The following is a 27,094-nucleotide window of genomic DNA, read 5'->3' as shown; positions in this document are numbered from 1 at the left end:
ACACCAGAGGCTCTATAAAAGTTGCAGAACCCAACCATTTCAAAGTACAATCGAATTTACCCATTTCTGGATAAATTCTTAAGACTTCTAGTGCATTATACTCTCTTTCTTGCTCCCACCAAAATTCGTTTTACTAAACTATTTTCTTATTGTTTATCTAACTACTGTTATACTGCAGTAACAGAAATTAGACTGATTCTCTCAGGCTTGTAAGATTCTAAGGGCATTTCGGATTTGACTCCGCTTGTGCATAGCGTCGTCAAATTAGTAGGACATTCCTACTGGCTTCATTGTATCTTGGAGGCAGTTCGCGGATCCCCTTTGCACACTTCTAGTGGGGGCGAAATCTGTCTTAAGGAAAGCGATTTCGCGCCTTGAAGCAAACTGGTTACTGCTTTTTCTTTCCAACAGATACAGAATTATTTCTCTAACAAAGAATTCTAAGATTCCAAATGCAGAAAATGGAAGAATTGAAAATTTGGCTCCGCAGAAGAGATCATTATAATCATCCATAAGACATTGTTAATATTACAACCATCTCCAACTAGCATCCAGTATGAGCCTAACAAAAAGAATAAACCAACCAAGGGAACGCGATGAACAATCAAATGGCAGAAGTTTGAAAAAATAATTACATGACAATATACTTAGAACAGTCGATTTAAAAAAAATGCCATGTTGTGCGCATGTCACCATGGCTTTTTTAGGAAAAAAAATGTTGTATTTTTTCCATCTTTTTTGTCTCACAAAACCTAAATGCAAAAACAATAGATCTCACCTTCAAGTGTGAAGAAAGAAGTGTCAAGCTGAACGAATGAGCAATGGCTTCAAAGTTTGCAGGCAAATTATCAGAAAGATTAGCTTGCCTCCAGAAAGCAGAAAGTAACTGGGCCGTCTGATCCTCACTTAATTTGACAATACTTGGTTCCTGTAATGATTAATGAAACCAATGCTTAATCAAAATAGATATGAGATAAATGAAAAAGTAATACACAAGGCAGGAATAATAACTGAAAATAATGAGGAAAAACAAAAGTTAATATGCTCCCGGAAAAATCCATTTCAAAAAAAAAAGCTCCCACAAACATAAAGGGGCTATTTGGGGGATTACATAAATGTACTGTAACGTGTCAGACATCCAAAATCCCTTGAAGCCCAATGTACAAACATAAGGCAGGAAGCTGTATTCCTATAAAATAGGATATAATTAGGTTACCCATGATGAGGATGACAGGAATTACTTACCGGCTCTGCTGAGCTAGTAGAACCAGCTGTCCGGTCAATAATAGAGGAACTTATTTTGTAAAAATTTGGTGAATTTTTGCGGACCCAGCCATGTTTTGATTCTTCATCAACAATTTCTTTTTCCTTTAGAGCATCATGGGCATCATTTGCATGCTTATCCACTTTCAGAGTTTCCTGCTCCCTACGGAGCTTCTCAAGTAAAGCAGTAGCTGAGGAAAATGCGGATGCAGTTTTGGACTGCCACCTTCTCTCTTCGTGCAAATAGTCGGATTGGAATGAAGTAGACTCATGTCTTGGATGGTTAAAAGTTGGAACAAGGAGAGCAGCAAATATTTGGTGCGCTCCTATACGAGCTTCAACATCTGGATGCATCATGATCTTCAAAAGTTGAAGGAGGAGTGCATCTGGGAAGACCTGTAAAGAAGGAATGAAGAAAACACGATAACATTCCTTTTGATATTCAACACAATAACATTCCTGACTTAAAGTAATCTCAAGAAAGAAAATGCAAAGTGGCAAAAGGAACATGATTTTTATTTATCGAGTACTTTAACTGTTCAAAGACTTGAAAAAAATAAAACACCTATCATCACTTGACCATGATTAATGTTACATATATCAGTTTCTAAGATAATGCAAATGAATAAATATGTCCATGGTTAGCAATGATATAGAGGAACATATCTACTTGACATCTACAACGGAATATTTAGTCTCTATTGCTCTCAGAGGGTGGGAAGGCCCTACCCTAATAACCATATTCTGATTTCAAAACAGGAAATTACAAGATCAGATTTGATTTTTCCTATCATTAATAATGAATTCATAAGGAAATGATCAAGGGGAATCATGAAATGATCAAGGGAAAGTGATCTGGGCTTTTGCCGAACCCATTGGAGTGGCGGATGCATCGGAGGCCATAGTTCGCACGGCTAATCAAGGCATAAAGCTTCTGGAAGCAAACAGCGAAGTTAACGTGGTGAAAGAAGGAGATTCTTTAAATGTTTTAAAGTGGCTAAAGGGGGGATCAAAAGCCTCCTTGGAGTTTTGACAAATACTTTGATGAGATAGGAGATTTGAAGAGATCAAAAGCACTCCAATTCAAGCATGTCTGAAGATCGGCTAACGAAGTAGCAGAAAGTCTTGCAAGGATGGGGGTGTCTCAAGAGTCCTTCACACTATTTGATTCGCTTCTACCGTGATTTCTGATGTGATAGAATTATTATCTTTTCTTTCTATATTTCTCTTTGTACTGTTGTTATTTATTGTATCTTTGACTATCTCGGTCCTTTTTAAATGAAATTAGCGATTATTCAAAAAATAATAATGAATTCATAAGGAAGAATACAAAGAATCAAACTGCAAGAGCTAAAATTGCAAAGTAATTTTGAGGCATGAGAAAGAGATAACTCAATTTACATAATGCTAAATGAAGATTAAACTTATCCTACCTGCTAAAAATACCGTTCAAAAAAAGAAAATCCTACCTGCTGAAAATGTGAGTGAACAGAGGCTACGGAAATGATATGGGCGAGAACCAGTAGGGATCCAATTACTGCCCTAGCAACAACGCCTATAGGAGGCAGCTTCTCCATTGTTATTGCCATCATGTCGAATAGTTGTCGCGCATCACCAATCTGGTAAATTTCAACTCAAACAAATTATTTGGCATTAAAAAAAGAAGAAGCAGAGCAACAAGAAACTATGGCAGATTAGACCCGTAATATAACAACTGCCTTTCTAGTCAACATGAAGTCACCGAGGCCTCTTAATTGAATACAATTCAAGGACAAAACTAGAAATATCTGAGAAAAGTATGATTTCACAAAAACTTTTAAGAACTAAAATTTTCTAAACTATAGAAGTATTGAGTTGAACCAACCCCTTTAGCAATCTCTAATAAGCAATCTTCAATAGAATTTTGAAGTGAAATGTTCCAGGACAACTCTTGTGGTCCAACTAATTCACCCGTGGCTTGAAGACTTTTCCTCAAATGCCTACACAAGTCACTGACAACTCCGATTTCAGCCACTACAGCTTGTGATCTTAATTGTCGAGCCAAGGCAGTGCCAATCTGAATGATATCAGACTTAGTTTGTGGATCATGTACAACATTTTTATGGTCTAGATGTCGGATGACAGCCGCTAAAATCAATTGTTCATTCCCTGAAAGACAAAAGTGAAGCAAAAACATAAAACTTTAGCCATGTCTTTAAGAACTTTTTTATTTGTTGGAACATTCAAAAGAGAAAGTACAAATGATTAACATCACTGCTTTCTAGAGAAGAATAAAACGAACACAAGACACACGAAGTGTTAATAAAATATGAAAAAATTGCTAGCTATTGATTGAACTTGAACTCAGCTGCAGCATTAAATAAGACATATGGCAATGAAGTTTTGATTGACTTTGTACTCGATTGACACGGCCAAGCACTCAGTTACCGTGGCTGAATACTTGGTTGAGACAGTCGTGTACTCAGGATAGTCAATGGAGTTTTGATCGACTTTGTAAGGCAAAATGCAAATTTTGACAAGAATGCGGCCAATGTAAAAGGGACGAGTCAACAGTGACACAGGGGAGTTTTGAAACTATGCTTTCAACCATCAAATTAAGAGGAAATTGGCACTTTAAAATGATGGGATCCAGGGAGAAGAATGAAACTTAGAACATCCCGCTCCATCAGATGAGAATATTAATAAAAGTGATCAATCTAACCTTACATCAGGTTAGGTAGGCATAATGGAACAAACTCCTTGTACTACAAGACTTAAAAGGATCTTCAGTGTTGGGCATAGAAAAAACATTCATATTTTTGACATGTAAATAAAAGATAAATACAACAATACTATAATGAATAGTATGAAGTATCAACAAGAGGGAGTGTGAGAATGCAAATCTAATTACCTGAAGCCTCCACCAAGTATGACATGTTAGACAAAACGAGCAAAGCCAATCCCTGTCGGGGAGCCCAATGCTTTCCCGTATCAAAGTATATGAACATGGGATCCAATACACTTCGCAGTGTTGTACTTTCTTTAGCCAGTTCAACCATTTTCTGGATACAAATTTGTGCCCATACTTTGGGTGTTTCAATCTCTTCCCTGCAATGTATGTAAGCTAGTGAATGTAAACAACACAACTGCCCTTATTTTAGCATTCAGAGAATACATAATGAAGTCTTGACTTTCAAAAGTGAAATAGCATGAAACAATAAAATGATATTTCTAGATGTCATCATAAGTCTCTAACATAGTAACATGCATATAGTGAAATGATTTTCCTGATTCCCACAAAGAGAAAGCTGCCCTCAAAGCAGGAAGTACTTCACCTTCAGAGGCAATATTTGCATTTGCCTACTTTACGTTTCTTTTTTAACTGCGATGATAAATTTGCATCCCCTGTAGGCTGATTCGCACCCCCTTACAAGTAAAAAAGCGTTAAAGTCCACCACAATTCACGTTAAAAGGGGTGCGAATCATCCTACAGGGGTGTGAATTTATCATCTCCCTTTTTTTAATTTAAACATTTTCTGAATGGTAGATTTGTGGACAAATTAGATTTTTAAATTTCAGAATCAGCAGCCAGCTATCTTTGGGAAGGATTTTTAATTGCTCGAGGACGAATGATACAATAATGGAACACTAAACTAACATCCCAATTTTTCAATGCAACATGGATCATCACTATACTACCAACCAAAGGATTAGTTTGACAGAATATATTAATGTAGATTTAACATAATGAGAACTGCAGGGAAGACACACCCCTATCAGCAAGGTCCCTGCGAGCCCTTCATATTGATCCATATGAATAACACCAGATAACTATCTTTTCATCATAAGCACCTCTATTTTTTGCTAGAATAACAAACATAACCCCACTCCAGTACATGTGGAAACACTAGCATGGCTGTTTGGGACATTCCCAAGACAAATGTGTCTTGGACTCTTGATAAAGTTTTGCAAAATGAAGTCCAATAAAAAAAGGTTCCTGAGGGAGGAAATGGATGTAGGTGGTGGGGGTCGTGGAGTGGTGAGTGGTTAGTTGAAGCAAAGTACAAGGTGTGGACTGTGTTCTCACATCAGTAAATCTCTCCACACATCCTTAACTCACTAGACATAAGAGATGTTGGACCAAAGAAGTACTGAAATTGAAATCAAAGGTTTTAGGTTGACCTGACTAACGAGCAAATTACTTGGTGTGGTCTGGGTTCTCACATCGATATATATCTAGCCGCATCAGTCACTCACTCAATAGAAGAGGCATCCGGTCAAGGAAGTATTGAATTGAAGTCAAAGCTTGTTGGGCGACCTGACTAACAAAATATCAGCACACATGCACATAACGACAAGACAAATGTAACTAATTAAACGCAGACGTAAATAGACAACCAAATAATAATAAGAACCAAGGCCAGGGCAGAGGACATAGCATGTGAAACATAGAATTTCAGACATGTTGGTGATGTAGGACTGATGTAGGTCTGATACCAAATATGTTGTAGTATTATCGAAGGAAAGGATGTTAGGGGTGCAAAGGTTAGTTGAAAATTAGGATTTTGGATCCTAAAATATGTGATTAAAATGGAAAAATATTCCCACCAGGTTTAGAAGGGTGCAGACGTATGTCGGAAAAGTGAAAATGTATGCCGGGAAGGTGAAGAGATATGCCTAGAAGGTGCAAAAATATGCTGGTAAGGTGCGGTAAGGATTTTGGCAGGATTATGGAGCACGGGATTTAGGCTAGGATGGGATGGATAAAACAAGAAGAAATTTTTGGGTTTTGAGGTTTTAGGCAAGGGGAAAGAATATTTATGGTTCCATTATTATTTTTGTAGAGGAAACCAAGAAATGAAGAGAGAAATAGGAGAAATATAAATTGCAAGTGATAAATAGACAAGATATTTGTCTCAAGGCATCCCACCAAGAGTTTTCCTTTGCATCTTCCCAAAGAAGAATATTATGGTAGAATTCGACAAGCAATCCTGAGGTATCACACCAAAGGAACCCTAGTTATCACCTTAGGGAAGGATCAAGTCATAACACCTTGAGGATGAAAGCTTCACACCAACAATTTTGCAAAGCAGTAAAGGGCAATCCTTCATATCAGAGCCTAGTATTAGTCTTAGTAAAATGCTTTTGGATAAAGAAATCTGCACATATATAGCAATTGCCCAGCATAGAAATGATAGGAAACATGTGAAGCAATCTCTTTGTGCTTTCTTCTCTTTATCAATGAGTTATTAACTATTAATATAAAAAACATGAAAAAAGTAACTAGGTGAAAAACTATGTTAGAAATGAAATTAGGGTTACAAGAGAGGAAAAAGAAGAGGAGTGAAGGATGGAGAGTCTCCACTCGGGAGCTCCTCATGAATATGATGTATATATAGGCCCAAACTAGGGCAACAACATACAATGACTACAATACCCCTAACTAATACAAGTAATGTCTAAACTAACCTAATACATTATTCAACAGTCCCCCTCAAGCTGGAGTGTATATACTATGAAGCTCCAGCTTGCTACAAAGAACTACGTCAACAATTAAAACAAGTACAAGAAGCTCATGCACATCCAGCTTGGTATAACACTCATCCTCAAGCTGGTGTGGTACATACATAATGAAAAACATAAACAAAAAAACATAGGCCACCATGAACAGCATCGAGATCAATGTCCATCAAAAGAGTAGCTCTCCTGAAGCAGCACAACAACGAGAGCGATCAAATAGGGCCTTTCCCTGAATGAGAGCACGGCGAACATATCCGCATATCAAGGGCAATGGAGGCGCCATGGCAAGAACAGCTACAATTCAGCAAGCAAAAGAGGCACACCAAAGGTGCGCACAACGAACATTGGCGAAGCAGCACAACGCCAAGTGAAGAGGATAGCAACTGATGGAGAAACCATCGAAGACAAGGTCGACGGAGAAACTGTTGCCTGGAGAGAAGGGATAGAGAGAAAGAGGATAACCAACTAACGATGGGGAAACCATCATCTGGAGACTAGGTCGACGGCAAGAACATCGTCACCTGAAAAGATAAGAAGATGGGAAGAGGATAACCAACCAACGATGGGGAAACCATCGTCTGGTGACAACGTCGACGGCATGAACATCGTCGCCTGAAAAGAGCATACCAACAATGGGGAAACCATCACCCGGAAAGGAGAGGTCGACGGGAAAAGACAGTTGCCTGTAAGAGAGCCGACCAAACATGGATATGGAAGCCATCGCCCGGAAAAGGAGGAAGAAGATAACATGAAGGGATAAGGCAAAAAACCGAACAACACGAGAGACATGAAAAACAAGACATGAAAACAAGACAACACTCCCTCAAAAAGACAAAGACAACACTAACAACACTCCCCCTCAAGTAAAGACAACAAAGTGGACAACACTCCTAAGAAAAGACACAAAGAACTAAATGAAAACACTCCCCCTCAAGTTGAAGGTCAAATACCTTTAACTTGCAACGAAAAGAAGACAAATAAGGCACTACACCGCTTTCGGACATTTGATCAAACACTTGGTGTGCGCCGTAGAGAAGAAGACAAAGGAAAGATGACAAACAAGGCACCACACCTCTCTTAGACATTTTATCAAATACTTGGTGCGCGCCTTGAAGAACTACATAAAAGACATAGAAGGTAATAGAAAGAAAGAGATGATAAGAAGACGACAACAAGACAAGCACAAGAGAACAACAAGAAACAATACAAGACAACACTCCCCCTCAAGTTGAGGCCAAAGGCCTTCAACTTGAAACAAAAAGAACACTTTCAAGGCACAAAATTCCTCTGAGACATTTCATCAAACACTTGGGGTGCACCTTGAAGATGAGATGAGAAAGACAAAGGCCATAGGCCAAAAAAAGCTATAGAGAAGAGAAAATAAAGAGAGCTTTAGAGTGGAGGAGAACCCAAAATGAATTTACACAAGTAATACAAACATGATTTTTGTTTTGTTTTGCGATATACGATAGAGGGAAAATGGGTTAAAAACGAAATGGGTTTGACGAAATGAAAGAGAAAGAGTGAGATTTCTAGGGTATAGAAATAGTTTTTTTTTATTTTATTTTTTTGGGTATTGTAGCAGGTACTGTAGCGATTTACTGTAGCGGTACTGTAGCGGGTTACTGTAGTGGCTTACTGTAGCAGGGAATAGAGGGGGGTTAGGGGAAAGGGAAGAGGGGCAGTGGGAGGAGGAGGAGGAGGGAAGGACACGAGCGAGGAGAAGAATTGAGGGAAAAACTATAGAGAGATAAAGAGAGGAAAACGAGATACGAGAGAAAGGGATGATGGCATCAATGGAGATACTCTTCTTCTTTCCTTCTTGAAGGATAAGCCCATTGGCTCTGATACCATGTTAGAAATGATATTAGGGTTAGAAGAGAGGAAGAAGAAGAAGAGTGAAGGATGGAGAGTCTGGGAGCTCCTCATTAACTAATACAAGTAATGTCTAAACTAACCTAATACATTATTCAACAAACTAGAAATACAAAATGTTTATAGGCGAAATGAGTGCATTAACCACACATTTCCGTATAAGAAATCTGGTTAATAAAATTGCATAGATGAAAGGAAACTACCTAATGAACAAATAAAACTACATTGCACAGCATGTGAAGCATACTGTGTAGTAAACCATTGAAGGTAAGCACAAGGATTGGCGGTATCTAAATGAAAAAAATATGTCCAATATCTTTCAGAGAGGGGCATATAAAATAAAGGTCATTACAACACAAAAATTACTAGAAATGCATAACAAAATCAATAATAATGGCAGGATGACTCTCGTTTTTTTTTTTTTTTTTTGAATGGTAAAGCAGGATGACTCTCATTTTGGAGCTATCAGGAAACATTTGTCATTAGTTTGCTACCTTGTCAAAATAGAAGAATCTTTCTTTTCTGGCCGTGGCCTGACAGAACTATAGCTTGGGCTCACATCATTACCAACACCCACACCACCTCTTCCTTCACATCTAACTACTTCATCAACCCAATTATGATGAGACTCCCCTCTTTCATCGTCATCTTCAATATTTATATCCATGCCATAGTTATCCAAGGTGACATGCACAATCTGCAAAACAATACATCTAAAAGTCAAAGGCATGCCCTTAATGCAAAATTAACCTAAACAAAATAATAAGACACAAGTAGGTAAATGGATGCAAAAAAAACCTAAACAAATAAATAAGACACGCGTAGGTAATGGCCAACTGGAAATGACATCACATGGACTCGGGTACATGGTAAAGTGAGAAAGCCTTGGTTCAGTCCAGCAGTAACGCGTACAATTTTAACTAGCTTATTATGATATTTCAATTAAATGGAAATTTAAATTAAAAATAACTATATTGAGTTAAATAATAATTGAAAAACAGTACGAAAGCATTGTAAAAAAATAAGAAGAATGTTAATGAGCTTGTTTTATAATCCTATTTTTTGTAAAGGAAAAAATTGATTATTATATTAGAAGTACATATATTTATGACTAATAATTATCAACACAAATTGATAAATGATCCCTCTACATGGTCAATTTTCAAATTTAACTGAAAGTACCTGTTCTTGTAATTATCTATACAAGTAGCTTGGTTTCTTGAGAAGTATTCATTTTACAGGAGAGAGAGAGAGAGAGAGAGAGAGAGAGCACTTTCACGATTCATTTTTTCTGTTCTTTTCTTTTTTTCTTTGTTTGATGACATAGGGTATCCCCACTCCAATTTTTAAGGCGGGACTATTCCCTACAGATGAGCGCAATCACCCATAAACCACGTGCATCAGATAAGCCTGGGGGGGATTCGAACTCGCGTCAATGGGGAGAATACCCATGACTTTAAGCCAAAGAGCCACACCTGTACGCGTTGACTCAACTCAACTCAACTAAGCCTTTGTCCCAAACTAGTTGGGGTCGGCTAATGAATCCTTTAGAAAATTTTCATGAAGAAGGTGAAAGAATCTACCCAGCTCAAATTGACTAGTGCATGTGTCCTCTTTAAAGCTTCTTTTGGATGGCATGGTTAAAACGAATAACCAAAGCTGTCAATCTTTTTATTATATTAACACCCAACAACTCTGAACCCTACAGGGGAGCTTTAGTCATACTTATACTGAGACTAACAACTTTGAACCCTACTGGAGAACATTAGCCATACTTATATAAGCACCGATGTAAATAGATTGGGACAAAAGTTTTTGGCTAGTCTACTGGTGTGTAAGATGACCCAAATTGTGTACTAACCATAGAAAAAAACATGTTGCTTCAATAAAATAGGATTCAAACTGCTTTGGATCCTTACTAGACAAATGCAATGCAAAGGAAAAACTTGGATTTCATTTGCAACCCTTTAATATGATTTTTTCATACGTTTATAAATCTATACTTGACATTGATATCTTCATTTGGGCAAATAGAGAGACTACAAATATTTCACCATGTTAGAGATCGTGCCCCAACAATATGACATGCTATAGTAATGTCATGCAAAATGGATGATGCTACTGTTTTCAGGTGTTGCATTTGACACAACATTAATCAAGGTTTTAAATTTCCATTTGGTTTCGGTCATCAAACATTTTGGTTTCGGTACAAAATTTCGGCCGAAATCATGTAAGATCACGAAAATATTTCGATACAAAATCACACCGGTTTTTATTTTTTATTTTTGTCCTTTTTTTAGAAATATCTTAAACAAATCTCGTTGTTCTTCTCTTTTTTGTGAGCGGAATTAGTTTTTGTTAGGGTTTCTCTCGATATGTCGACATTTTGATAGAAACTTTGCTGAAAAGTTGCATGTTTGGCATAATTCAACCGAAACATTAACGAATCTGAAATTTCGAACGAAAACTGGTATTCCTCGGAATCTAAGTGGATTTCGTTTCGGTCGTGCCGAAATCGAAATATTTTGGCAAAAACGAAATGCTTCAGCCAAAATTTAAAACCATGACATCAATTACATCCTAGGTATTGAATAAAATGATATTTGAAATAATAAATCATGTACATGATCTCCATGTAAATTGCATAAGATCTAAGGAAGAAAATAAAGGTTCAAAAGTAGATTCTATACACCATATGATTAAATATGGCTAGAACAGGAAACTAAGCGTAAAACCAATGTCAAGTATGTTTCATATTAGTTGCTTCAAGTCTGCAACCTCTAACAGAAAACATAACTGCCCTTATCATAGTAACATGCATAAAAATGATCAGTAATTTTTTAGCTGAGTATTGGAAATCCAAACAGTATTTCCTGTCATTGACATTTCAACCAGGAGCTGAAAACAGAGAACTGATTAATTTCATTTTGCAGAATCCAACTTTTTCCTCAAAAATGTCAAAATTCAATAAGGAAAAAGTAGGCTACGCCAAGACTCTACACTACATACAAGTAGCAAAACTGATTGGTAGTTGCAAACAGCGTTTCGAAACGGGGATACGGGTCAAACGCGGCCAAAACAAATCCTAGTCGTCTCGGCACAACGTAGGCAAGCACTCGGTTGACGCAGTCATAGCTCGAGAGATCCAAAGGAGTTTTGATTGACCTCGTATGGCAAAATGCGGACTGACTCGGACAAAAACGCGGCCAAGGTCAAAGGGAGTGGACTCGGGGGGGTCCATGATGATGACGCAGAGGAGTTTTGAAAATATGGTTGCAAACATAGCAAAAAATGACTTCTGGGGGAATACATCAAAAATCTTCGAAAACACAATGTCTTGCAGTGACATTAAGACAGACCAAACGAATATTTAACACAGGATTTTCTGTTTTTCTCAGTAGATTCCAATGTGAGACAAAATGATCTATTCTGAACCTTTGAAATGGGATAATGAGCAACAGGAAAGAAGGGGTAGTCCGTCTGGAATAATAGTAAACCTTCCCTAACTTATTGGGAGGAATCAATTCTCAATCTCAACTTAATAAACCAAATTAAGTGTTCGGATTGAAGTCTTGAAGGTGAACGATGTTCTAGTGGAGGGCAGGGAAACCATCATCAGAGAAATTGTAAAATTTTATCAAAATCTATATTCTTCGGAGGAGGTTTTACGCCCTTTACCGGAAGGGGTGGAGTTTGGGTGTCTTGACCAAGAGGACAGTGAGGCCCTAAAAGCCCCTTTTTCTGAGGAGGAAATCATGATGGGTGTTTTTTCCCTGGGTAAGGACAAGGCGCCGGGTCCTGACGGTTTTTGTATGGCTTTCTTTCAAAGTTGTTGGAAGTATGTCAAGGGGGATGTAATTAATTTTTTCCACCAATTTCATATGGGGATGGAGTTAGACAAAGGGACGGGAGCTACTTTCATAGCCCTCGTTCCTAAAATTAAGGGAGGTACAAGAGTGCAAGATTTCTGTCCTATTAGCTTGGTTGGATGTCTATATAAAGTTCTTGCCAAAGTGCTAGCTGACAGTATTAAAAGGGTATTACACAAAGTCATCTCTCCTAACCAGTGCGCCTTTGTTCATGAGAGACAGATTCTTGATTGTTCTCTTATAGCGAATGAGACGATTGATTATCACTCAAAGATGGGGAAACAAGGTATAGTCTGCAAGCTAGATATGGAAAAGCGTATGATAGGATGGACTGGGATTGTCTTGACTATTTGCTTGGAAAGATGGGGTTTGGCTCCAAGTGGAGATCCTGGATTAGAAAGTGTGTCTCATCGGCATGGTTCTCTATTATCATTAATGGATCCCCCCAGGGTTTCTTCAAATCTACTAGAGGTCTCATACAGGGAGATCTCTAATCCCCCTTTCCCTTTGTTGTTGTGGCGGAGACACTTAGTAGGCTACTAGATAAAGGAAGTGAAAAAGGTTTCCTAAAAGGCTTCACTGTGGGGGACAGGAATGTGGAAATATCTCATCTTCAGTTTGCTGATGACCCACTTTTATTTAGCTCTCCTGATATATTTAGCTCGTTCTTTATGACACACTTTATTTAGCTCTCCTCGGTCTCGTTCTTTAATATATTATCTATTTACCATTCAAAAAAAATAAATGGAAAGACTATTTCTTAACCTAGGCTATGTGACTTTGAAACTAATCATAATCCGATACTATTCAACGGCACTTACCTCATCAAAATCTGTAAAAATGTGAGAAAATTGTGCCATGAACCACACCTGAAATGGAAGAAACAAATTTAGTATGAATATCAAGATATTTGCAGTTCTGGGTTTATATTCAAAATTTATGGAATACGACTAAAGTTTAAGAACAGCGAACAGAACTAATCTCATGACCATAATTTGTAAAATGAATGATCTGAAGGCAGCTTGAAGCTCCAGGAAAGAATGAATAAAAAGAAATTGAGTACCATTGCCGAAAGGCATTGCAAGCTTGATGCTCGCAAGCAGCGTTTATCGTCTTCTTCTCCCACCTCACGAGCCAGTGAACAGACTTTAGGAACCAAACTTTCAATATTGTGTGTATACATACCGTCAGCCTGTTCATGCATGAGGTCAGTACAAACACCAAACCCACAAAATGATGGTATGACCTAAGGCCCTGTTTGGATTGCAGAAATTTTCTAGAAAAGTTTGGAAAGGAAAAGTATTTCTAAAAAGTTACTACGTTTTTTACACACAAAATAAATAACTTGAACCAATCCTATTCAAATTTTTACTCCGAAGGACTTCCAATTTATGATAATACCCCTCTAAATTAACCATAATCATATCAATTCCATCTAAATTGTGGAAAGAAACAAATTTCCATCAGAAATATTTTTCTTGCAATCCAAACAAGGCCTAAAGGTTTCCAACAGACTTCAAGGAAAATGAAGACTGTTCACCTTCAACTGATGATAATATGATCCCATTATCCATAAATCAATAATCACAAACAATTAGTAGTAGCAGGTGGGATCAAGATAATCAATGTTTGAGACTGTAGAAAGCATGACCAAATGACAATCAATCTACAATGTAATCAAAGACTAACATCATAACTTACATCTAACTGCAAAACAATCAAGGATCAAGTTCAGCTAGCGGACAATTTTTAAAACAACGGGAATAAGCCACATCAATTTGAGTGCATACGAGACTTCAATTTCCCATGCAACCACAACCAGACAGACAGGTGTAGTATGATTAAAATTAATTGACCCTATGATACAGTACATGATAAACATGGCCCAAGAGAAATTATTATTGTAAACCTAGTTACATGGAATTCTTCTAAATGACGGAAGTACTCATGTCGGACACGTCTCAGATTCCAAAAGTTCAGGTTTCTCCCAGACACTTTTCTTCCAAGAGTCTTCTAGATATCATTATCTTTTCTTCCTGAATACTATTACCATAGCAAACTCAAACACAATACTAAACTAAACACAATACTTTCTACGTCAAGATTCTCAACAAACTCAAACACAACTACGTCAAGATTCTCTACAAACTAAAACAGAATACTAATAGCTTAAAACTATTTATTATGTCCAAATAATTCTAAGCACTTGTAAATATATGTAAAGTGACATTGATGTGGCAAAAATAACCAAGATTTGGTACAATATTACAAAAAGGAGATCAGTACTTAACTCACCTGATTATAAATGAAACTTGTCAAGGTTTGGCATCCAAGAATCTGTATTGAGACTTTTTGTGTGTTATCCAGAAGTTCAGGAATCACATTCAATAGGCTACCAGCAAAATATGCCCTAATCGACATAAATCAAACTAATCAATAGCTGAAATATTGCCAATGACTTAGCATCAAATGCACATAAAAAACTTAAGCGTACTATAGTCCACAATAAAAAGTTTCCTCCAAATAATAACATATTTGTTGAGTATAACACAAGGACATTCTCTCTAACTTAGAGGCATGGATAAGTTATTCATTATCCTAAAAAATGTTATTTTAAATTGAAATGCATACATATGATTTAACTACAGAAACACAACGTAGAACATCCTTGAGAATACCTAAGCATTCATATCAGATCATACTCCATTTAATATAAAGAAAATGTAGCTAGTAAGTAGTATGAATAGAAACTGAATAAAAAATTCATTTTTCATCAAACTATCTCATAACTTTAAAAACTGAGTCCAACCATTTAGCATAATCAAGAGAATTCAATGGATTCTCAATCAAGTCGTTAAACAACAATTACATATCTCTCTCTCTCTCTCTCTCTCTCTCTCTCTCTCTCTCTCTCTCTCTCTCTCTCTCTCTCTCTATATATATATATATATATATATATATATATATATATATATATTGAAGTTTTTTTCTTTTCTTTTTTTTTGGTATTAATAAATCATGTAGGCTTACAAAATTAAAACTTGGAAACAAAAACTTCCCATTTCTTACATATTTCAATAAAATACATTCCCGAGTTTTTCACAATTTTGCCAAGTTTAAATCAACTCGCCCAACAGTTCTGCCTGTAGAATAAAAAAACATGTCTACTTGGTGGCAAGGTTTTAAATCTCGGTTTCGGTTTCGGTCATCAGCGAAACCAAAACGTTTCGGTTTCGGTACGAAATTTCGGACGAAATCTTGTAAAAATTTCACCGAAATTTCAGGTAAAATTTTGTACTTCACCGAAACGTTTCACCGAAATTTCCGAAATGTTTCGGCGAAGTTTGGTACTTTTCCGACTCAATGTGGATTTCGTTTCATTTTCAAACGAAACCGAAATATTTCGGCCGAAATTTAAAACCATGCTTGATGGCATACCTTAAGTTCTAGCCAGTCATCTCAAGCGTTTAAACATTAAAATAGACACATATAACAATGGAAACTCGAAAATTCAAACCAGGAGTAGAGTAGGTACAAATGTTTGAGCAAGGACAAGCGTGAGAGAAATCAGCAGAGAAGCAACAACCCTTTCAAACAACATTAGGAGTGTCTAAAAGGGCATATATCTGTTTCCTTACGTTTCCGAGATTTTACAAGATCTCCACCAAAATTCTCCCGAAACCGAAATGTATTCTTTTCTATGCCGACCGAAACCGAAATTCAAAACCTTGTAGGCAAACTGGGAGTGAAGCCAGCAGCTACACGCATTGAGCAGAATCACACCTCAAGTGATGAGGATGTCGAAAGGTTGATCAATGTTATTTGTTTCTAACAATTAGTGGGTAGATTAATTTACCTATCTCCAACCTGAGCTGGCATTGCATTTGTTGTAAGTGTCGTCAGTCAACTAATGCAATCCCCCAAGGACCTCACACCCTGACGTTATTTATCACATTATAAGATATCTAAAATCCTCAGTTGTTTAGGGAATTTTGCTTGGAAAGCATTGCCGTTGAAAGTTGAGGCATATAAATATGCCAACTGGGCTGGGTATGTCACCTTTAGATGATCGGCATCGGGTTACTATTCATTTGTAGGAGGTAACCTTGTCACTGGTCGCAGTAAGAAACAATTAGTGGTTGCAGATCCAGTGCAGAAGTAGAATACTGATCCATGGCTCATGGTGTTTGTGAGCTAATGGGGCTTTAGAGACTGCTATCTAAGTTGGAACTCTCCACATCTTGCCCTATAAATCCACATTGTGATAGCAAAGATGTCATCAGTATTACACACGATCCGGTTCAACACGATACTATAAGTTGTAACTTCATCTTAGAGAAGCTCAAGTAGCAATTGATTTGTGTTCTATATACCAAAAGTTCAGGAAAGACTACAGACGATGCACCTGCCTTGCTTGAGAAAATCGAAGAAGATCTTCAAGGGAAAGGCCTACATTGCGAACTACAACGCCAGCGCCAATTCCGATTCTGATTTGAGTTCCCGCTAGTGTTTCAAAACGCGGACGTATGTCAAAATGCAGCCTAAGAAAATCCTCAACTCGGCACGACGCGGTCGAGTACTCGAATAACGCGGCTGAGTACTCGGTTGACGCGGTCATAACTAGTGAGAGTCAAAGGAGTTTTTATTGATTTTGTAAGGCAAACACGGAACGCGGCCAAGGCCAAAGGGAGTTGACTCAGAGAGTCCACGATGATGCGGGGGAGTTTTGAAACTATGGTTCCCGGCTTCCCACAGTCCAGCATTCATTTCTTCATTCATAGCGGAGTCTACATCATGGGGATTATGGGACACCTCTGATCGCTCACCTCTAATGTGAAAATGCCCATAGAGCATTATCTACAAATTTCACAAATTTTAGGCATGCAGATGACCATTGGAAAGGATAAATGAGAAGTGAATGACGTGCACAAAATATACATTTGAAAGAGAAGAAAACAGCTATGAGCAACACCATTTGTACGTTAGATCTCATTAAATTGAACAACTAAAGCAAAAAAAAAAAAAAAAATCAAGTGTAGTATTACTTAGCTCTTACATCTGTTCCTTACACAGGCAAAGCAATTTATTGTATGCTTCCATAATGATTTTAATGAATTTGATGTGCTCGGACCGCAATTCTTTGTAGCTCCTTTGTTCAAGATACTTGGCAATCTATATAAAAAAAGAAGTCAACATAGCTCCTTTGTTCAAGATACTTGACTATATATAAAAAAAGAAGTCAACATAGCTCCTTTGTTCAAGATACTTGACTATATATATATATATATATATGTAAAAACCGAAGTCCACAACAACCTCCAAGTCGTAATTACCAATTCATAATTTTTTTTAAATATAACAGGAAGTGAGTCAGACATTAGCAACCTTAGGGATGCGAAAAGGATTCTTAGCGGCATATTCACATAGCTTCACGATTTTTCGTTCATTCGGAGGACCATCCTGCCAAACAAAGAGAGAATCTATGCATCATTTTTCTATCCATGGAAAACAAGGAATGGCCTATGGAAATAGTAAATACAAGCAAGAATTCTATATATGATGATAATAGACCTCTATATCAGACTTATGCAGCTATAGGTGTGTAGACATAAAATTTAACAAAACAGAAAAAGAAAATCATATATATATATATATATATATATATATATATATACCATTCAAGAAAAGAGAGAAACATATATATGTTGAACAGCCAAAGAGTTTTCATAAGGGGCCCACATGGTCGATCAAAATATATGTGGTTGGTTGACCATCGTAATAGAATGTTTTACTCTATAAAAGTGCCCGTGTGATTTTGAATTCTATAGCTTAGAAATATCTCAAAAAGTCCTTAAATCAGAAAATTTTAAGCCTAAGATTTTTTAAGGATTGTTAAGGGTAAAGAGTCCTTCCCAAATTAGAAAGATCTTTAGGACAAAGAGTCCTACACAAGATGGAAAAGTTTAAAGAGCTTGGAGAGTCCCTAGTTAACACCTTAAGAGTGTTGGCGGGATCTGTGGCTAATGGAGATCTAATATCATTAAGTAGTGATGCTTCAAGGCGCGTAATCGCTTTCCTTAAGACAATTTTCGCCCCCACCAGTAGTGTGCAAAGGAGATCCGCAAATTGCCTCCAAGATACAATGACGCCTTGTAGGAATATCCTACAAATGTTTGACGACGCTTTGCACAAGCGGAATCAAACCCAAAACGCCCTTTAAGAATTACAAGCCTTAGAGAAATTCATTAAAACTGCTTCTGCAGAAAAACAGTATTTAGTGCACTGTTTTGTATAAAACTCAACCTTTAAAAACAAGAGAGTAGGGGATTTCAAGAGAGAAAAGATCCAACAAAAATTAAATATCAAAAGACAGATTTATTGTTCTTTTTATAGAGAATTTGTTGTCTATTCACTAAGAGAAACATCTCTTCAAGACATCCCTTGGATTTGTTTGAATAATGACCATTCGATCACAACTCTTTGCAAGTGTTTTGGATCATCCACAAAGTGTCCCTTGTGTCTGAAAATCATCCATGACTGTTGGGAAGCAAAAGACATGAAAGAAGATTAAAAAACGGAAGTGAAAAGCCATGTCCATTTTCTCCCAACAGATAGATTTTCGAACAGCCGCGATCGCCCGCCGACATGCTTCTGTTCATTTATTTTTTCCGATCCAAAGAACCGCGGTCGCCCGCCCACACCTTTCTAGAAATGTTTATGTTTCCATAAACTAATCCGCGGTCGCCCAGGAACCCCTGGTCGACCGGCCCTGTCTGAAAATTGTTTTTCTATTTTAAATATAACTTGTGAAAATCCTTTTAATTTTCAATACTATTTTGAAAATCTCTAACAAAGAGTTTAGACTTTAGAGAATCATTCTTAAGTTAAGAAACTCGATACCTTAAGAGCTTAAGAGTGTATGTATGGCATGGTTGATGGTTGTTATAGAATCTAGTCAAGTCGGGAATGATGGAAATTTTTCCTCCAACTTGAGGGAGAGACTTGTAATGAAGTTTTGTGGTGTTATTTTGTAATTGTAGGGACATAATTGTCTTTTCACCATATAAAAAATATATAAGATAGCTATAGAGTGTGAATAGGGTTAATTGGATGATATTCACGATCTCCCCTTTCAGTCATCTCCTTCGATTCTGTCCTTCGGGTTTTTTTCCATGTCTTCTCTTTAACAATACTCCCAATGAGATTTCAGCTGTTTGAATTGTGCCGTCCATGGGCAATTGGACACCAGATAAATAATTGGAAAGCTACACTAAGAACACAAAAATGCAATCACGAGTATCAAATTTAAGGGAGATATTGACTCTGATCTGGGCTTTTCCCTAGCCTCACCTCTAGATAAAGTAACGCTGTCTTCCCTTGAGGAAAGTGTAATTAACCATCGTGACTGGGATCCTAGGCTGGAAAAGCTTCAATGTGGGCTAGAATCTTGGCAAGGAAAATATCTCACTTCTTGATAGGATTACGCTTCAATGTGGGCTAGAATCTTTGTAGAGTTTTTGTTTCTCGAATGTCATGTTGACAATTGACAATGTCCAACACCCAGAAATTATGTGAATGTCCTCCAATTAGCTACATACAAAACAAACTATATTAAGGAAATAATAGAGTTTCTTGTAATCCTATGATGCGATAATGTGAAAGCGTACAGAGGGTGGTTAATGTGTAAGTACTCATCATACTGCAAATGAACTCTCGTAATACATTACGGATCAAATCAAATCAATAGGGGGAACAATTGGCATTTATGATCAATAGAACCAAATTTGCAGCAATGTAAACCAACAGTTCAAGTTGAAACTCCTACAACAAGTATAACAAAAGTACTGAAATGAATTTTTCTATTTACAAGGAAAAAAAACGAACGGTGCAAATGCTGATTGCAAACAAATTTCTCCTAATTATTTTATCCATGGGTCGTTACTAAAACCAAACTTTTAATAGCAAAATGAGCATTCCTTACTAACCAAAGCAAAATGCTCAAAAACCAAAATCAACATAGCATTTTACACGACACGACATTGCGATACATTTCTCACTAAAACCTCTAAAAGAACCAAAGCATAACATCAAATTAGAAAATTCAAAAGTGAGAATACTTACAAGCGATTTGGGGAAGATTTCAGCAAGCAATTTCTTGTAGCGTTTGACGGGTTGTCGAGATCTTGATCTCAAACCAGGGCAACATACGCACATGTTCCCACATACAGGAAGAACCTTTCTTGAAATAAAACCCATTCCTTCAAAAAATAAAATTAAACCCACTGAGAATCTGCATCCACAGAAAAAAAAGGGGGAAAAAAACTCCCCTAAATAACTCCAAAAGGTACATTAAAAACATTAAAAAAAAAAGGGGGGGAAAATGAGTAACAAATCAAACCCAAACAATGTACCAAAAAACTACCAAATAACATCAACAAAAACAACAAAAGCACAAACACTCTCTCCAACCCAAACAGAAAAAGACCCAAAAAAACCTAATAGCACTCTTTTTTCATGAAAGCTCTGTCTCCATGCCTTAATAAAACAAAAAATTACTGGAACAAACCAAATAAGAAAGAATAACAGAAAATGTACTGGATCACACCTTAAAAAGCACATAAGAAATCGACCAAAAAAGACAGACCCAGAAACACCAGTGAAAAGAATAAAACAAAAAAACAAAAAAAACCTAATAGCACTCTTTTTTCATGAAAACTCTATCTCCATAGCTTAGTAAAAACAACAAATTACTGGAACAAACCAAATAACAAAGAATAACAGAAAATGCAGTGGATCACATCACACCTATAAAAGCACATAAGAAATCAACCAAACAAGACAACCCCAGAAAAACCCATGAACAGAATAAAAGAAATAACAATACAAATTATAGATGAGAGAACATACTCTGCTATGCAGAGAGCAACGAGGATTCAATACAAAAAGAAGAACAAATTAGAACTAAGAAGGAAGGCATAAATAAAGGGGGGTGTTTAAGTAAAAAGAGTATGGGAGGAAGAAACTGATCACGTGGCCCAAGTCAGTTGTTAATCAATGAAGGAATCCTGCTAATGTCAGAGCTCGAAAAATTCGCCTAACTTTTACAAAAGGGGGGAAAGCTTTTCTTAAGGGCTACATTAGCAATTTATTAATGATGGGTTTTGTTTAATGGAACTCCACTTGCCTCTCATCACTCAGACTCCTACCCACAGACACATCAAGAATAAATAAAAAACCCCACTGTAAGGAAAGGAAAACGGTCATTTTAACAAGTAAAACAAAGTGGAAGTACAAGGTTCGGCTTTTCTTGAATGTGTGGAATTTTTCAAAGGGAAAGATAAATTTGCCCCTTTTCCTTCCCTGGGTCGTCTCAGTGTTTAAAAAGCAATCTTTACTTTAATAGACTTGAGCGGGGAGGTGGCCCAGTGAATAAAGAAGGGCAATATATCACTGCCCTTTTCATAATATTAGTCATTTTGGGTTTCCTCTAAAATCAAGAGAAAAAAGAAAGTTAGTACTTAGTAGTAGTGCATAACAACCGAATAAGAAAAGAAAATGATGTCATTTTACATGCCTGGCATCCAATGCTCTGTTTGATTGCTTGCGGAAGTGAAAGATAATTAGACAAGCATGGAAGATGGGGAGAAGATTAGGAGTTTGTGAGTAGTGTTTGGTTGCACGAGAAAATTAGCAGACGAATGTAGGGTATTGTTACCAAAATATAGGGCGGAAGGGAGAGAAAGGAAAGAGAGAGAAAAAGAATAAGAAAAGAATCTTCTCCTAATTTCCCACACAAATTTCTCCATTTTGCTGAAAAAAGGAGAGAAAATTATGAGGGGAACATCTAGGCCACGTAGACGCCACCTAGGATAAAATGCAATAATGATGTCTAGAAGTTGTCTAGTAGTCAAAAGTCTAAATGACAACCAAACATGCTTTTATAAGATCTTTGAAAGATCTCAAGCTTTTGAAACTCCTACAATCCCCCCAAAATGAGCAACCAAACAGAGCAAGGATTCCCTAAGCAAAACAATGCACTTTTTGGTCATTTTATGGTGTTTAGTTGCCAATTTAACATCTAAATCCCTAAAAATTACGAAACAAGAAACAAGAGTAATAATTGCATGTATGGTGACACAAAATCACTCATCTTTCCATATGAAATAACTTAAAAGGGAAGAAATTTCGTAGGTAATCCTCTCTCTCTCTCTCTCTGCATTAGCCCAGAAAATATCATATTCATAAAGCAAAGGAGAAACATAAATGCACTCTTATGAAAGTGGAATAATCCGAATTAGTCGATTCAAATTGGAATTGTCAATCCATGGATATATGTTATGAAAAATGTTGGGTGGGCATGATTCAAAGGGCCACTTTAATGACTAGAATCATTTACCTGTTGAGTATTGCAAAAGATGGACAACGCACCAAAACACTCCCCAAAAGGGACAACTTTGAATCCTTTTAAATGGACAGCTGGAAAATAAGAAAGCAACAGTCTACATTCATCAAGAAAATATCCACAAATCAAAAGGTTATGGTAATTTGATGAGGAATACTAGTAGGATAGCTAACATTCAGGGCATACACAGAGGCATGCACGGATATGCCTCCTTCATTGGGCGCCCTTGAATCATTTTCATGCGTTTTTTTTTTTTGGGTAGGTAAGCTGGGATTATTAACCTTAGACCTTGAGGTTGAAGAACAAAGCCTTGACCATTGAGCTAGAGGCTCAACCCCATCATTTTCATACTTTGATAGACAGAAGTTTAGTACATTACCCATCCATAGTAATGTGGGACGGCTAGTGGAAAAATGATTTGGAGCATTGAACAAATGGTTTTCACTTTTGTCTTCTCATAATTTTTTGAAGAAAAATGTGCACACCCACCATATAACAATTCGTTATTTCGTTCCGCCCTTATTTACTAAAAGAAAATATTTAGGCGAATAAAAGTATAGATGGTCTTAAGAGGCATCCAAAGATGCCCTTAATCATCAACCAAGTGCCCAACAAAACAAGGTAAACATTGGCCTATTTGGGTCTCCATTGACTTGCTACCAATTAGAGAGTTTGGATCTTCCACTTAGTTCAATTTTTGGACCATGATATGGACAATTCAGTACCACCAAAACATATCGTAAATGAAAATTGAATTTTAAACATCTATTACTATAAACGTGAAGAGTACGAAAAAATATTATACTTGATATTTTTTACAATAGTTTGATAGTGATTAGTGAGTAAGGAAATATTCAAAACTTTAAGATGAACATTAAAAAAATATAAAAAAATTCTACCAATTGGAACAATGATGATGGTGATGGCTAATTCTTTAGATTATCATAAAGCATGGTTTCAAATCAAAGTGAAAACTAATGCTCACATGAATTGAATGTTCTTGGCCACCAATTATGGCAAAAGTCCCTTTCTATTTCGAGCGGCTTGGATTTTTCGATGATCTCGGCCACATTTTTTAAGTTTTTTCATTGCGGAGAACTAAAAAACAAAAAAAAAAAAATTAAAAAAATGATGTTTTTCAACACCAACACTTTCAGGATCGGTTCTTGTATTTCGACTCTCGGGCGGAAATTAAATTTGTGCCGATTTGCAATGACTTATGGGTGAATTCTCTTCTGGCTGTTTGCCTGCTCTAGAAAAATGGGAATGAAAAGAGTTGATGAAGGCATCGTAAATCTTAGTGTGATAGTTGATCCAACCCATCAATCATATGCCATTAGTTTGGCCCACGCTGCTTAGAAACGTGAGTCTGTTGGAGACTTGGCATTTTATTTAGGGAAATGATATCAGCACAACCATGTTTTGATATTTTCACTAACTCATCTTGTCATTTAGTATTTAAAGAGGTACAGAGGGGTTGTGCCTTTGGCTTAATGTTTGGTGCTTTGCTTCTCAACCTTGAGGTCTAGGTCGGATCAAGCTTACCTACCTTAAAAAAAGGTTATTACAGTTCCAAAAAAGAGCCCACAAGCCAATTAAAAAAGAAAAGACAAGACGGGTTGTGTAATTATTTAAAAATGGCTGTGCTGATATCACTTACCTTTTTATTTGCTAGGCATTTTGCTGAAAGGAATTTCACAGGTGATTTTTGCCCGAGAGCAGCCGCACAGGCTCACTTTTCAGCAGATTTTCTCTTATTCATTAATTTAATTCATCTAAGGTGGTTGTTCTCTCTTGCAAAAGTTAGCCGTGAAATGCCTTTCAACAAAATTCCCCAGCAAATCCCATGAGTGTAGATTAATAAGAGCAAACACTTCGCAAGAGTAGGAAAAAAGGAAATAATATTTTGCACCTTGAGCAGCCAATCAAAAAGTGTAAAACAAAGTGGGTTAGCCCCGTTATCAAAACACGTACAGTCTAAGCAGATATCAGCAACCTTTCAAGAAAAAGACAAATGGAGCGGGTGGAAAGGGTGGAAAAGTGGTTGAATTTTTTTTTATGAGTAGGTAAGCTGGGATTGAACTACCGACCTCACGGTTGAGAAACAAAGCCTCAACCATTAAGGCCCTGTTTGTTTAAGATTATGACAGCCGATTGTGAGTGCTAAATTGATTATTGGACTCAAGATTACGTCTACATTTGAGCCTAATAATTGGTTTATTACTCACAATTGGTTGGTTGTCATAATCTTAAAACGAAATGTCCTCAGCTACAACCCAACCCCAAGTGGCCGAAAATATAATTTCTCAAAAAAGATTGTGAAAATCTCTCTCTCTCTCTCTCTCTCTCTCTCATGCATTCACATGAACACGCATGCTCTATGGCATGGTTACCTGAAGCAGCTAGCTAGGAACCATTTTCACATAACAAGAAAAGTTTCCAAATGGGAAATAATATATATTCGCCCTTTTAATCACCTGGGACAGCTCATTTAATGTAAAAGAGTAGTTATAAATGCACTACCGGGGTTGTCCCCGGTGCGGAAAAAGGCGGATATGTCACTTCCCTTTCCAAAATGCTTCTTATTTGGTACGAGAGAACAGCTACACATGCTCACATTTTAAGTGGATTTTTGTGGTTGTTCTCTCCTGCAAAACTGAGCTGCTAATGGGCTTTCCGCGAGCAAATCCCAATTTACCATGGATCGCCCAACTAAGTATATTTACGAAGGGATTTGCTAGCGTCCATCGCAAAAGGCATTTCACTGATGGTCTGTTGCATGTCAGACCCGCCACACAGGCTCACATTTCAGCCGCTCTTATCCTCATTCACAAGGTGTCTTGTCTGACATATATTAGACCATTTGCGAAATGCCTTTTGCGATGGATGCTACCTATTCCCATTTATGAATTTTGGATTCCGAATTATAGCTTAGAGAGAGCACTAAAGTAACTGAAAACTAACATGTTATTGTTACCTCTTTAAAATTGAAGTCAGATTTTTCCTTTTAGAGTTGATTATTCAACATATTTTAGTAGCAACAAGAAATGATTTCTTGGGCCTTCTATAGATCCGAAGTCACATATGACATCTACGTTCTTTCATAAATGTTCTTGGTATAGTTTTTTGTTACGTGTGTAACTGAATTAAATAAAAAGAAAATAGAAAAGAGGGGGGAGAGGTACTGTAAGAAGGCAGAGAGAGAGAGTCTTTCTCTCCTGTGGATGCAGGCTAGGCCGAACCGCGTAAATCTTGGTGTTGGCTTGTTTTATTGTTTTCCTTTTTTGTTAATCTGTGCACAGTGGGATCGGATTTGAAAAATGATAAAGGGGGTGAATTTATCCTCAAGCAACGAACCATTCTCACAGAAACTGGTAAAAAGAGAGGGGGGGGGGGGGGGGAGATTTTATCTGTTTAGAAATAATTATTTTCTTAACTTTTAAAAAAAATTCATGCTGCTGGGACCCAGGTAGAACCCACGCTTAAAAGCTAGCTCTTAAGGGAGGGTGCCCGAATCCTTATAAGCCCATCCACATCCTTCAACCTTTCCGGTGTGGGATCTTTGCTTTCACCTCGAACCCCAATGCATGCGGTACAAATTGAGCATCACAGGAACAAGTTGCATACCCTTGGGGTAAATATAGTCTATTGCTCCTACCTGATAAAAAGAAAAATTAGTTTTCATCTACCTAGGTGTTTAATAAATCTATAATCGTATGACAACCAATAAGAGAACTACAGAGGAGTGGAGTCCATTACATGGACGGACTAGATTGACCAAAGATCAGATTCACTTTGCAAACGACATGAAAAAATAGGGGGTGCTAATATGAAAATAAGCGGGTACGGATATAAACAGCTCGCAATCTCACATATCTTTTGCCCGACCGGCATATCACATGTGGGGCTGTCAATAATGTGCATGAAATCGACTACCTTTGACCTCGTCACTTGTCATAAAATTCCTAACATTAGAAGGTCAGGTGCTCAGAGTCATTTGAAGGGGCTACTTTTGTAATTTAATGATATTTTGTGAGCAGAAAGAAAGGGGTGGACGATGGTGGGTCGCACATGGTCTACTTTCAATCAGGGGACGCCACGTGGTGGTTGTGATTTAAATGGAAATGGCGCTCAATGAATGTTTAGGGGGGGGGGGGGGGGGGGTGGGGCCCACCTCGTAAGTACC

The 27,094-nt window shown here is 37.2% G+C and overlaps 1 protein-coding gene across 4 annotated transcripts in view; it reads right to left on the bottom strand.

The window, feature by feature from the left end:
• LOC143852503 (protein SEMI-ROLLED LEAF 2) overlaps positions 1–21,729 on the bottom strand; it is a 31,230-nt gene extending 9,501 nt beyond the window's left edge. Inside the window, exons 1-13 of one of the 4 annotated variants that reach the window (XM_077361893.1) lie at positions 21,414–21,729; positions 20,628–20,796; positions 17,892–17,966; positions 17,563–17,678; positions 14,802–14,916; positions 13,570–13,698; positions 13,328–13,375; positions 9,132–9,334; positions 4,154–4,350; positions 3,128–3,411; positions 2,733–2,882; positions 1,246–1,659; positions 779–928 (exon numbers count right to left, since the gene is read on the bottom strand). In XM_077361893.1, coding sequence (XP_077218008.1) covers positions 779–928; positions 1,246–1,659; positions 2,733–2,882; positions 3,128–3,411; positions 4,154–4,350; positions 9,132–9,334; positions 13,328–13,375; positions 13,570–13,698; positions 14,802–14,916; positions 17,563–17,678; positions 17,892–17,966; positions 20,628–20,762 — 2,016 coding nt within the window. In that variant the 5' untranslated portion in view covers positions 20,763–20,796; positions 21,414–21,729. Of the gene's footprint in view, positions 1–778; positions 929–1,245; positions 1,660–2,732; positions 2,883–3,127; positions 3,412–4,153; positions 4,351–9,131; positions 9,335–13,327; positions 13,376–13,569; positions 13,699–14,801; positions 14,917–17,562; positions 17,679–17,891; positions 17,967–19,856; positions 20,097–20,627; positions 20,797–21,311; positions 21,331–21,413 lie in introns of those variants that run through there. The other 3 variants (XM_077361892.1, XM_077361894.1, XM_077361895.1) reach the window with 3 other exon arrangements.
• Positions 21,730–27,094: the final 5,365 nt, after the last annotated feature.

This window comes from Tasmannia lanceolata, unplaced genomic scaffold, assembly GCF_043159265.1.
Source record: "Tasmannia lanceolata isolate RefF3 unplaced genomic scaffold, GAP_Taslan_0.1 ptg000019l, whole genome shotgun sequence".
In the NCBI taxonomy this organism is placed as follows: Eukaryota; Viridiplantae; Streptophyta; class Magnoliopsida; order Canellales; family Winteraceae; genus Tasmannia; species Tasmannia lanceolata.
This window is presented reverse-complemented; position numbering and strand designations above follow the sequence as displayed.